The sequence below is a fragment of the Kogia breviceps genome, chromosome 7, assembly GCF_026419965.1.
Source record: "Kogia breviceps isolate mKogBre1 chromosome 7, mKogBre1 haplotype 1, whole genome shotgun sequence".
NCBI classification, from domain to species: Eukaryota; Metazoa; Chordata; class Mammalia; order Artiodactyla; family Physeteridae; genus Kogia; species Kogia breviceps.
The window spans coordinates 70906942-70919831 of NC_081316.1; the positions used below are offsets into that span (position 1 = coordinate 70906942).

Below are 12890 nucleotides of genomic sequence, written 5' to 3' on the forward strand. Positions count from 1 at the left end.
TTAGAATGCAGAAAGTATCTGTATCAAGAGCAAAACAACAGGTGAAATTGTATTCCTCAGAAGAAGCAACAAATTACAATTTTGCAAATATAACAGGTGATTTCAAAAAAAGATAATTTTTTTACAAAGAAAATTATCTTTTTATACAAATATTTTTGGCTTTCATTCAAAGGAAAATTATGTCATAAACTTTCAAGAATTTATGGATAGGAAAACCTTCAACTTTGCAAGGAAGTAACTTGGAGGCTGACTTTATATTATTTTGAATTCAATAATGAACAGACTGTGTTTACCAAACAATTGTAGATCATGATTGCAAAATCATGAAAACCTAAGAAAAAAAAAAGCATATCATGACACACCCCATGGCAAATGTCCTTTTCTGTTTTTAATCAAAGGATGATACAAGCCAACTCATTCCACGTCTCACTATCATTTTTCTAAACTCTATGCAAACAGAACGAGGCTTCAACTGAAGAGAGAGAGGAATGAAGAGCCTTCTTCTATTTTTGGTCTTTGTAACATATTCTTCTGCATTTCCCACAGACCGAAAGATGGAAAATGAAGAAAACATGCAACTGGCTCAGGTACTGTCTCAATAAATGTTATTAATGACTATCTACGAAACTTTTACTTTATTGATTATATTGGGACTTAAAAAGACAGCTAGTTCCTACCAAAGTGTCCTGAACTTTCTTGTAAGGAGCTGCTTTTCCTTTCCTTGGCTCTAAGGACATCAAGGAAGTTTGAGGGGTGGAGAGTAGGGGTGAGGTGGAGGACAGGCAGGATTTGCTACAACTTTAAGCAATAGTTACAAGTGAAGAGATAGTGAGAGTAGAAAGGGTCAGCCCTGCAAGAATGGAGGTCTCCATAAAAGCACTTAAAGACCAACCAGGAGAACCCAACTACATTTTGGAGCCACTTATCCCTATATGTATGAAAAACACATTGTTTTGGAGATTCCCTCTAAAAATCAGTCCAATTTGCCATATTTGGTGAAATTATTTACATTTGAAAAATGGACAATCACATCTCCTCTAGAATTTGTTTCAAGGAAACACCAAAATGAAAGTAACAGCAACAATATGTAAGACACAAGATAATTTAACACACAGAAGAAGCTTGCTTCTCTTCTGTGGAAGTTTGGAGTCTCATGGGCTGTATGGGTTTAGCCAGTTCTGGTCACACATAGCTCAATGAGTTCTTGAAAACTGAAAACACAGGGTGACTCTTTGCTTTCCTCTTTGTTTTCTTCCTCTCTTCTTTCTTCTCTCACTCCTTCCTTTCCCTTGTTACTTATTTCCTTTTTCCCTCCTACTGCCAAAAAGGATTTCAGAAAATTTTGTTTTCTCCTGAGATGGAGAGCTGCTCTCCTGTAGTCTGTGCCCTTTTTTGTCTTTTTGGTCAGGCATATCTCAACCAGTTCTACTCTCTTGAAATAGAAGGGAGTCATCTTGTTCAAAGCAAGAACAGAAGTCTCATAGATGGCAAAATTCGTGAAATGCAGGCATTTTTCGGATTGACAGTGACTGGAAAACTGGACTCAAATACTCTTGAGATCATGAAGACACCCAGGTGTGGGGTGCCTGATGTGGGTCAGTATGGCTACACTCTCCCTGGGTGGAAGAAATACAATCTCACATACAGGTAATGCTTCTGCCCCTAATCTAAAGGAACATGAAAATAATCTCCAAGGAACAAAATAATAATAGTTTTTTTACCAAGCACTTCCTGTGTGCACGGCACTTGATAGATTTTATTTATTCCATCCTCCCAAGAAATTTGTGACATAGGCATCACTGCTATTACCACCTTAAACACAGAGAAACAAAAGCTTATCTATCATAGGCCGTTTTACACGGCTCTTCTCAGCAGACTGGCTCTGGCAGATATGCTCTAATCTCTAGCCTCTGCCACCTCTATAAAAGCTCAGGACCAGGATCTGCCTTCTGATTGCAGATGCTTAAAGGTACAAATGAAATGTGCTCAAAGGAAAATGGGAAGACCCTGGAGCACAACCAGTTCGTGTCAGAGATTTTTGTGAGGCAGATCGTCAAATCTAAGGTGGACCCCAGACATCTCAAGGAAAGGGAGCTGGCTTATTGGTAGAAAGAAGATGAAGTGCACATGTGACCTGAGATAGAGTCAGTGACTTTGACCACTGCTCTAGAGCCTTCTTGGCTGGCCCTAAAGAGCCTTTCTGGTAGTTCTTCCTTCATCTTACTGAGCCTTAGGGATTGAGATAAAAATACATTTATCAAGATAGGGAATATAAACTAAAGGAAGATATTTTCCTGAGTAACAAACTCTTTGTGGCTCTCAAGTGAGACTCTTAATATATGACACATGCATAAGACTGATTTCTACAAGCTTTTGAGAAAATAAATCTCAATTCTTTTTAAAAGATATTTATAATACAGTCATATACACAGCAAACACATACATGAGATTAATGATCTCCCACTTGAGATGTGATCTTAGGGAAGTCATTTAACCTCTTTGAGCCTCATTTGTTAAAGTGTGATAATACTACCTGATGAATAGGGCAAATGAAAGATTGAATTATATAGCATATGTAAAAGTACCTTATTTAAATAGTAAAGTAGTGTACAAATGTAACAATAGCACCGTACCAAAAGTTACTGCCGCATATAATTGATGACATAGAAATTATTTTCTTTCCATAGTATGCGTTTACATGCATGTATAACTACCAATTGATATATTTTTGTTAATTCCTAAGAATCGTAAACTACACTCCAGATATGCCACAAGCTGATGTGGATGAGGCTATACAAAAAGGTTTAGAAGTGTGGAGCAAAGTTACTCCACTAATATTCACCAAGATTTACGAAGGGATTGCAGACATCATGATTGCCTTTAGGACCCGAGGTAAGGTTTTCAGCAGAGAAAACAATATGGTTATTTTCACCCCAGGAGCTTTGAAGAGGCTGATCTTTATTCCCCCCATGAATTGTATCTTAGTCCATGGTTGGTGTCCTCGTTATTTTGATGGCCCCTTGGGAGTCCTTGGCCATGCGTTTCCTCCTGGTCTGGGTCTGGGTGGAGATACTCATTTTGATGAGGATGAAAACTGGACCAAAGATGGAGCAGGTAAGCCCGATTTTCTTTATGAACAAAATTTTGTTATTCATACAAATTCCTAAAGGGAATAGCTTTGTAACTAGTTGCTTTTTACTTCCCAATTTCCCTACAATTTTTCATATTCCAGATGACATTGATGAAAGTGTCCAATGTCTATTCAAACAATTGTGCTTGTCCAGTTCAGAGCATTATCCACACAACATCTTCATAAAGTTGCTAATCCTGTTATGATCAGAACTTTCTTCCCTTACTCAGATGTTCATTCATATACCCACAATGCCTGAAGGGCCACTATGTGCCTGGAACTGTGCAAGGTGTTATACAGACCACAAAGTTGTACTCGAAAAGTTCCAGCTCTTCAGAGGTTCATGATCTTGTGTGATGTATAAGGCCTAGACCTACTCACCACCATACAAGGCAGACTGTGCTGCCTGTTATACCCATGGCAGAAGTCATCTCTGGCTTGAGGATTGAAAGAAGACTCTGGGGAGGTGGTGATTCTAAGTTAGTGATTGAAGGATGTCATGTGGGTTCATGGGCCATAGGAAGTCTGTTTATATGCATGAACCTCTTCTAACTCTTGCCTGTCTGCCAAGGTATTAGATCCTTGTCTTTATATTTGACTTATTTCTTCAAACTAAGTGGGTTGATTTTATTTCTCTTAATGGGCCTCCCTGGCACTAAAATAAGAGATATTTTATTACTTTTCAAACAAAAAACAAAACTTTACTATAGTAAAAATATGTGCCTCAAATGAAGGAGCAGGTTGAGTAGACTCTTGGGTTCACCCACTCTTTTTTTCTATCATTGACTACAGTCATCTTGGGTCTGGCATCTGGTTTCCCATGTCCCAGGAAAGTGGAGGCTGTGTCTCTCTGGTGGATGGTACGCGAGGCCACAATTCAGTCCTGACCACGTAACTCCAGACAGTCTGTGGGTCAAATTTACAGTTTCTGCAAAACTGAAAGCCAGTGACTCAAAATGATGTGTGGCCACTCCTTGCTAAGTCTGATCATGTGATGTAATTGTTCTTCCAAGAGCTAGGAAACAAAGAGGGTAAAGAACTCAGTGCTGGCTGAACTTCAGGCACCGGGGAAGTCTGGGATTGGTTGCTGCCACTGCCATGTGAGTTACGTCAAAGACAAGAAAATGAAAGAGGTAGGGTGACACCATGACCCACACAACAGAGTAGTTGAATGGACCATGTCTGTATCTCCTGCTAAGACATGCCCCAATATTTCTCTGGATTTGGCCTAAAGGCAGTATGGATATGTCCAATCATACAGTTATAGGAAATATCTTAGTGCTCACCAAAGTCAGAATGACTCCACTTTGTCAGCCAGGATTTACTTTCATATCTAGAGGTAGATATGAAAGTTTCACTGTCACTTTATCCCTATCAATTCCAATACTTAGTAGTAAAATTACTATTATGCATACTGCAACAGGCCCCTTGCCAAAGGGAATGTGTGGGGTCGATTACAAAAAAGTCCAATGTGATCTGGGCCCCAAGTTGGCAAAACTTGCTTGAGCAAAGCAGAGGATAAATATAGCCCTCCACCAAGTTCTGGGTGGATAGCCAGGCAACAATACTAAAATAGGTTATCTTCTAACTACTTTACTACATTCCCTCAGCTTTGAAATTTTGGGCCCTGGAGGGTGTCCAATCATATAACTCTTACCTCACTGACGTAGAAGGGAAAATGCCTTCCTGTTCTCTAATAAAAACATAAAATCTCAAGCATACGTGACCTCCAATCAGATTTTTTTAATAGAAAATTTGGCAATAATGTGTAATATATGATTACCTTCTTTACGTATATGTAAGCTCTCTCTATGGAAAGGGCACAAAAGTCTCAGTGTAACTTCCTTGAAAGCAATAGACAACTGTCATCTGCTAATCCCACTGTTTCCTAAGGGGAGGACAGTCACTGCATGGTGATGTCAGAGGAATTTGAGCACATAGAGAGGCTTTCCTGAGAATCTCCCAAAGTGAGGTCAGTGTCAAGCCTGTATGTGAATGTAAACGTTCTACACACACATGTGCACTAAACAACTGAAACAGACCTCAGAGACCGCTACAGATGCAGTGCTGGGATGGAGAAGAACAGTGATCTGTGGCTTGGCAAACCTTACTTGCAGGAAGATGACACACGTTATCAGTAATAAAGGTGAAAACACCTTGCAAATCACCTGCCTTTAGCAAACATTTGGAAAGTGTTTGACACTGATGATTATGTTGGTGATTATTAGTATTAATGATAATGATGATGATTAGATAGAGTGATTTCTAGGAGAAGGAAAAATATTCACAAAGGTACTGATGTATTATGTACCAATTTATCTATTTAGCCACATCTCCAAGAAGGCAGCAATGTTGTCTTTTTTTCTACAGTGTCATACAGCCTCTAATATTGTCAGCACATGAGAGATACTCTACAAATATTTGATAAATGAAGTCACGCAACAATCCTTTACTCAACATCTACTCTGATCCACGTTCTGTGTTAGAAATGGAATATACAATAGTGTTCCAGACACAGACCCTGCATTCCAGGGGTTTACAGTCTAGAGGACACACTCTATCAAATGGCAATTAAAATTAGTATGATCAACTGTGGGATAAAGGGAACTATGGCAATGTAATAGGAGCATGTAAGATAAACTCCAATCCATATACAGAGGTCAGGGAGGAAGTGATGCCAAACCTGAGACCTGAAGGCTCTGCAGGAACTCTGAAGGCAAAGTGGAGTAAACAGTTCTAGATAGAATAACCCAACCAACCCGAGTATTAGAATTGTGGTGGAACAGAAGGCCAAAATGGTGAATAAGAGTCAGATTAGAATCCTATATAGAAGGTCTTGAAAGCCACGATAAATGTTTGGATTTCATTCAGATGATCTGAGTTTGAATTATTCTTTTTTAAAGAGTCACTTGTCCCATCCCTGTCCAAAAGCACATGCAGTGATATTGCCAGCCAGACAAGGGGCAGCAGCAAAAGCCAGAGCAGAAAAGCATGAAAGTCCATGAAATAATTTTTTGCCATTACATGTTTGTTTTGTGCAAACATCACTGGACAAAGCTCCATCACAAAAGGCTCAGCCTTTTCCTTCGTGTCCATAGGCTTAGTTTCAAGTCCAAGGACAGTCTTTTATACACTTAGAAACTTACAGACTGTGGGAAAGACAGAGAAATAAAAAGGCAACTCCAACCGTGCATGGTACGACTTCTGGTGTGGTAAAGTAGAGTACTATGGTCTTGTATAGGAGGCACAGCTAACCATTCTATCATCCACATAAAAACCTGGATATCCAGCAACCGTCACTAAGCAGTTTCTCAGTCACCAGGGATAAAAGATGATTAAGACATGGTCCCTGTACCGAAAGGGTACACAGCTTGGTGAAAGAAATAGACAATGCAGTACTTATCTACAAAGATAGAATTAAGCATTGAGTCTACAGAAGCCGAGAGAGGTGCAATTAAGTCAGCCTGGATAGGAGCTGGGGGATAAGAGAAGCCTCATGAGGGAGTTGGCTCTAGGGGGATTCCTGAAGAATACGTAGGATAGCGGGGAAAAAGGGGGGTGAGATAGTAATACGTTGGGCAGAAGGGATGGAGATATGGAGACACAGAAATTAGAAGGAACATGGCATAGATGAGAAATACAAATGATTCAATATGGCTAGCTCATGGAATGTGAAAGTGAAATATGAGGCTGGGAAAAAAAGCAGGGACTAGTTCATGGAAGGCCGTGTTTAGGTATTTGGACTTGATCCTACAGCCAATGGAGAACCTCTGAATAATATAGGTAGGAGAAACATGATCACATTCAGCAGCCTAAAAACAACCAAAGACTGGGACAGGCACCTTCTTTTTTTCTCTCTTTTTTTTTAACTACTATCCATTTCTGAGACACCTGTTTCCTGCCATCTGTTAACTCTGGGTTATATTTCTCCATGATGTGACTAATACCAATTATCAGTCTTGAAATATTTCTCAGATAAATCATGGTGAATATGTTATAAGAATTATCTGCTCTCTGGCAAGCCTTTTCTTCATTCCCCTCAGTTATTTCCTAATCTCAGATGCAATTATTCTCCTTCTGAATGACTAATGTACTCATGTTTTCCCTGTTTTTGTTAAGGACTCAGTTTGTTTCTTGTGGCTGCTCATGAATTTGGTCATTCACTGGGGCTCTCTCACACCAATGATCAAACAGCTTTGATGTTCCCAAATTATGTCTCCCTGGATCCTAGCAAATACCCACTTTCTCAGGACGATATCAATGGAATACAATCCATCTATGGTGAGCAACAAATCTGAATATATGTGAACTGAATCGAAAGCCTTCCAGGAAGGAAGTTGAGAAAATCACTTCTTGAAATATTATCATGAAGAAAGTATTCTCTTGGGTAAGATCCTTCTGTAGGTATTTCTACATGCCTTCTTAATTCACTAAGGTATTTCTTTTCTCATCAAAGGAAGTCCACCTAAGACACCTGCTAAGCCAAAGGGACCCACTGTACCCCATGCCTGTGACTCCGATTTCACTTTTGATGCTATCACCACTTTCCGCAGAGAAGTAATGTTCTTTAAAGGCAGGTAAACCTATTCCCTTAAACACCTCAACTTCCTATGAAGATTTTTATTTTCAAGAGACTTGGGGATAGGAGAGCTGTGGGGGTAGTGTGAATATGTGCTTTTACTTTTCATTTTATAACTGCCCATATTGTTTGAATGTTTTATTCTGTGCACATATCTCTCACTTATTTGATAAATTAATTTTTTAATGTTTTTAAGCAAATGTTTAAATTGCCATTGAAACAGAGTCTACTTTCAGTGACTTCTTAGCTAACATAACACATCACTCCTGGTGGTGTGTTGGAGCTGGTTTATACCATTTCAAGATCCAATTGTTAAATTTTCAAGAATTTTGTAAACTAGTTCGCATCACTTTGGTAGCCTGAAACTGGCCATGGTTGGAGTATTTACACCCTGGAAATCATCAAATGATAAAAATTAGGTTTTTTTTCCTACCTGGAGAGCCAATTGTTAAATACGCATCAACAGACCTTTCCTTGAAGCTGAATCAACAGTGTTAGCTGTGGTAGGAAATCTCTTCTCTCACTATGTATAATTTACTGCACTTAACTTGCAACATGATGTGTCAGTTATGTATACCATGACCATATTTTCAGAACAAAGTATCAAGACATACACCATCTGACAAGGATATAGGGGCAAAAGGAAAGAATATGTGAAATCAGACTCCTGCCAACCACAACTATGTAGCACTGTAATGGCATGCTGTCACTACCATGCTCTTAATAGCCGAGGCTGAGAGACCACTTGTCAGGGATGGGTAGCCAGCATGGGAAGGAAAATGGACTCTAAGGACTTTTCAAATCCTCCTCATAGGCTCAGAACTTTACAGCCAGAGGGGAAATCTGAGGAAATATTTAGCCATGCCAATAATAACGTTTCTTTATTCTAGCAAACATCAGCACCAAAAAATTCTTCTTCGATTGCTTGGTACTGGCTTAGAATGTTGGGAATTGCTGCTTTGGCAAAAATGAGGTGATTGAGCACACTGAGAACTATTTATGAGATTTCCTTGGGTATTTTGCTACTCTAAGTTCCCAAAAGAGTGGGCACAAAGTCATGTCCTGACCTTGGTAGTCCAAAGGGTAGAACTGAACTCATAATCACCTAAATCTGCTGAGGAAATTTGTATTAATGCTATAAATTGTTTGAGGAAAATATCAACCAATTAGATAAGGGACAAGTGTCAGCTTGCATCATTTTCATTGAAATAGATAATATACACTGTGTATAAAGTATGGTTTTCTGTCTAACCCAGGCATCTATGGAGGATCTACTATGATATCACTGATGTTGAATTTGAATTAATCTCTTCATTCTGGCCATCTCTGCCAGCTGATATTCAAGCTGCATATGAGAACCCCAAAGACAAGATTCTGGTTTTTAAAGGTAACTTTACCCATCATTATTCCTCTTCTCCCTCTGGATGCCTGAACTGTTCAGTGGGTATTTTAGTGCAAGGAATATAATCTTCATGCATGAGCCAAATAGACAGGGATTCTACCCTGACCTTAGGTTCCTATCATAAAGAATAACTATCCAAGGATTCTCAGTGTTTGTAAAGATAAACACCATCCCAACAGCACAGGAGAAAAGAAAACTGTATAACAAAAACTAAAAAGTCTTTTTTTCTGACAAATAAAGGTAACCCATCTCTTGTCTATGTTCCCTTTTTCCTAGGGTTGCTAGATGTGGTGAATAAAAATACAAGATGCTTTGAATTTTGGACAAAGAACAAAATAATTTTTTAGTATAAGTATGTCCTTTGCAAATTTTTGAATATAATTATACCAAAAATTAGTCATTGTTTATTTGAAGTTCAGGTTCAATTGTTATCCAATATTCAAATTAGCAATGCTACTTTTTATATGGGTTTCACCAGATTACATGCCTTTGAGAACACTTGGGTGTTGAAATTTAGGAGAACATGTCCAAATATACTTGACTGTTTTGTCAGAGTTGGAAAAAATTAATACAATGAATTCAATTGACATGGGTATGCACACTATTAACTATAGGTATATATTATTTGTGTAATGTTAATGATATAAGCAGCTAAAGAAAGCGGTAAGAATAAATGGAGACATAAGATTACTAAATCTCTAAGCATTGAACCTGAAAGGAACTAAGCATCTAATTATTTTCAAACTTCTTAAGACAGCTATTTCTCCCTTTAGGAAATAAATCAGAAGATAATCACTTTCTCTCTTCCTAGATGAAAACTTCTGGATGATCAGAGGATATGCTGTCTTGCCAGATTATCCCAAATCCATCCATATACTTGGCTTTCCAAGACGTGTGAAGAAAATTGATGCAGCTGTCTGTGATCGAAACACAAGAAAAACCTACTTCTTTGTGGGCATTTGGTGCTGGAGGCAAGTCACAGACAATTGACCCTTTGTTTTACTCTGGAGAAAAATATCCAGATAACTTCACTTTAACATGGGCAAAAATAAAATTAACCTACAGTCTTCCTAAAGTGTTATCTTGAAGGCACTCTCAGGTGGATGGCATTTGCCAAACAAAAGAATGTTTCAATCAGTTCAAAGATCTTTCTCCAAGTTAAAAAAATAAAGATAAAATCATAAAGCTGGTGATGCCAAACAAACCGCCAATGACAAACATATCTAGTCAAAATCTTTGAAACTCCAGGATGAGCTCTTATTTTGATTTAACAGTTCCCCAGAATAGCATCAATCCGGCAAATTATGTGGCTTTTCCCCCTCATAATTCCTTGCTTTCAAGACATTATAAGTGATTTAACCAAACATAATCTTTGCCATTTTTATTTTATTATTGATCCAACTTGTTTTTTTTCCAGTAGGACTACTTTTTTTTTTTCTACATCCTTGCTTGACTCCAAGGAGGCAGTAAAAATTTAAGCCCTCTCCCTCCAAAACAAAGATCCCCTGAAAACCTTTCAAATCCATATCTCCAGGTATGATGAAGTTACCGAAACGATGGACAAAGGGTATCCACACAGGGTGGTAAAATACTTTCCAGGAATTGGTCTCCAAGTGGATGCTGCTTTCCAACATAAAGGTAAGCATCAGTGCCTGACTATAAGGATGCCTTGAAGACTTTGCTGACTGTGAAATAAGACAGCATGAAATCTTAAATGCTTCCATTTTAATGTCATTTTATTACTCTAGAGTACATGTAAATAATAATAAACTTTAATCTGAGGGCCTTATCAAAAACTGAATAGTAAGTTCTGAATTATATTCTCTGTCATACTATTTCAAAACGGCAAAAAGTACCAAAATTAACTATCACTGATCCAAGATACCTGATAAAGATACCCGCGAAGAGGCTTAAGTGTGAAAAATGACTAAGCACGTGAAGTGAACAGTGATTCTCAATCTTAATTTACATAGTTTAATATACACAGCTTGGGGTTATGAAATTACAAGTTCCTTAGAGTTTCTGAGGCAGTAGGATTGTGGGTAAGATCCAGGAATCTATAGTTTTAAAAGAACCTCAGGCAATTTAATGCATCAGTTCAGCTACTATATCTTCAAAGACAACAAACCAGACCATGCAGTAAGCAGGAGTCTAAACATGTTTTTGAGTAACACCATCTGTTATTCTAGTGAAATCTAACATGTAACCTCAAAAACTAAAACAGATTAGTCAGAGCAACACTAAGAAAATGAGGATGTAGGGACCAAGGCCATACTCACAGGTGCCTCTTTCTCCCCCTCTCTGAGACACTTTTTTGTAACCTAGTTTGAGAACCTCTGGCATAAACCACAGTCTGACTAGAAAGGTAGTAAGCCCTTGAAACTCATGTTTCATACCTTGGCTTTTTTGTCAGGGAAATAAAAATAATATTTCTCTTGTGACTGAGCAGAATAAAATGTATCTATATAGTTACACATTTCTTTTCTCTCCATATGATGTTCAGTTATTTTATTCTATATTCATAAAATTTAAAAGTGTGGAATCATTGTATAGTGGTGCAAGATAACTAATCATGATTCTCTCTCTTTAGGATTCTTCTATTTCTTCCGTAGATCAAGACAATTTGAATATGACCCTAAGGCGAAGAACGTTACCCGAATAATGAAAACCAATACTTGGTTTCAATGCAGAGAACCATTAAATTCATCATCTGATTTTACTATCAGCGAGGAAAATATACATTCAGGGGGAGTGGAGATGTTTTATCATAAGAATTTAAACTTGCTTATTTTCAGTATTGTTCATGTGCTGAAAAACTACAGTTATCAATAAATTCATAGACCTAAAATAAACCTCAAGGGTTCTTTTAATCTGAACTCTGCTTCAAAGGAGAATAGAACTATTCTTTAACATCAAGTTGCCCGTCCTAGTTCTAAATATCTATCTAGTTAAGAGTCAAACAGCTTTTTGAGCTTCCTGATTCTTTTTACAGGAAGTTATGTATAAACAAAACTCTCACTGGACTTTAAACATATTTTATGCTTTGTAGACTTGAAGAAGTAAGACGTTTGTTATAATAACAAAATACTGAAGACATTTATTAAACCAATCTTTAGCATTCTATTTTGCCTGGACCTTTGGAGTTGGAGAAGCTTGATAAACTGCATCCCTCATCCCTACCCATGTTCTGAACCCACTGAGAAATAACATACAGTTGGGAGAGTAAAATACCACCTTTATTACTGAAAATCTTATATTGGAGAATGTATCTGTGGACAAGCAAGCTTCCTAATATCAAATTCTAGAGTGAGCTATACCTACAAGTCATGGGAAGAACTGGAAAACACCATGCCTCCCCAAGAAAAAGTGAGCTGCCTACAGACTACATGGAGCCCAAAGAAAAAGAAACAATGATGGAGCTACATGTGCCTAGTTTCTGCTCCCAAATTCACCATTCAAATAAGTTATTCTACCTCCCATAGACAGGATTGAGAGCCTAGAGAGATGCAGGAAGTGTTACACTAAATATGATACCCCAACAATTAAGAAACTAGCAGGAGTAGGAAAGTAGTGTTCCTTCCAACCCTCCCAACCCCACTCCAGGCATAGATCAATACACTGAACCATTCCTTAGAAAGTTTAAAAACAAGTTGTGTGCACACTGATCTCATATACAAGAAATGTAGAGATTTCTTGTGTTTCCTGTGTATATGGGTCACCTGGGCTTAAACCTATTGGTAGAAATTTCCTGTCCTCTTTATATGTATCTGTTGTATGTT

The 12890-nt window shown here is 38.0% G+C and overlaps 1 protein-coding gene across 2 annotated transcripts; it reads left to right on the plus strand.

Annotated features, from left to right (window-relative positions):
• The first annotated feature begins 416 nt into the window (after nt 1-416).
• MMP27 (matrix metallopeptidase 27) lies at nt 417-12232 on the plus strand. Of its 2 annotated transcripts, XM_059069908.2 has the most exons (10): nt 417-587; nt 1409-1647; nt 2744-2892; nt 2986-3114; nt 7250-7411; nt 7587-7707; nt 8966-9096; nt 9923-10082; nt 10646-10749; nt 11702-12232. In XM_059069908.2, exons 1-10 carry the CDS (start codon nt 489-491, stop codon nt 11941-11943), a joined length of 1536 nt encoding a protein of 511 aa, XP_058925891.1. In that variant the 5' UTR covers nt 417-488; the 3' UTR covers nt 11944-12232. The 2 variants fall into 2 exon arrangements, with proteins under 2 accessions (XP_058925891.1, XP_066894668.1); XM_067038567.1 differs by lacking the exon at nt 2986-3114 and having other exon boundaries at nt 443-587; nt 11702-11964.
• Nucleotides 12233-12890: the final 658 nt, after the last annotated feature.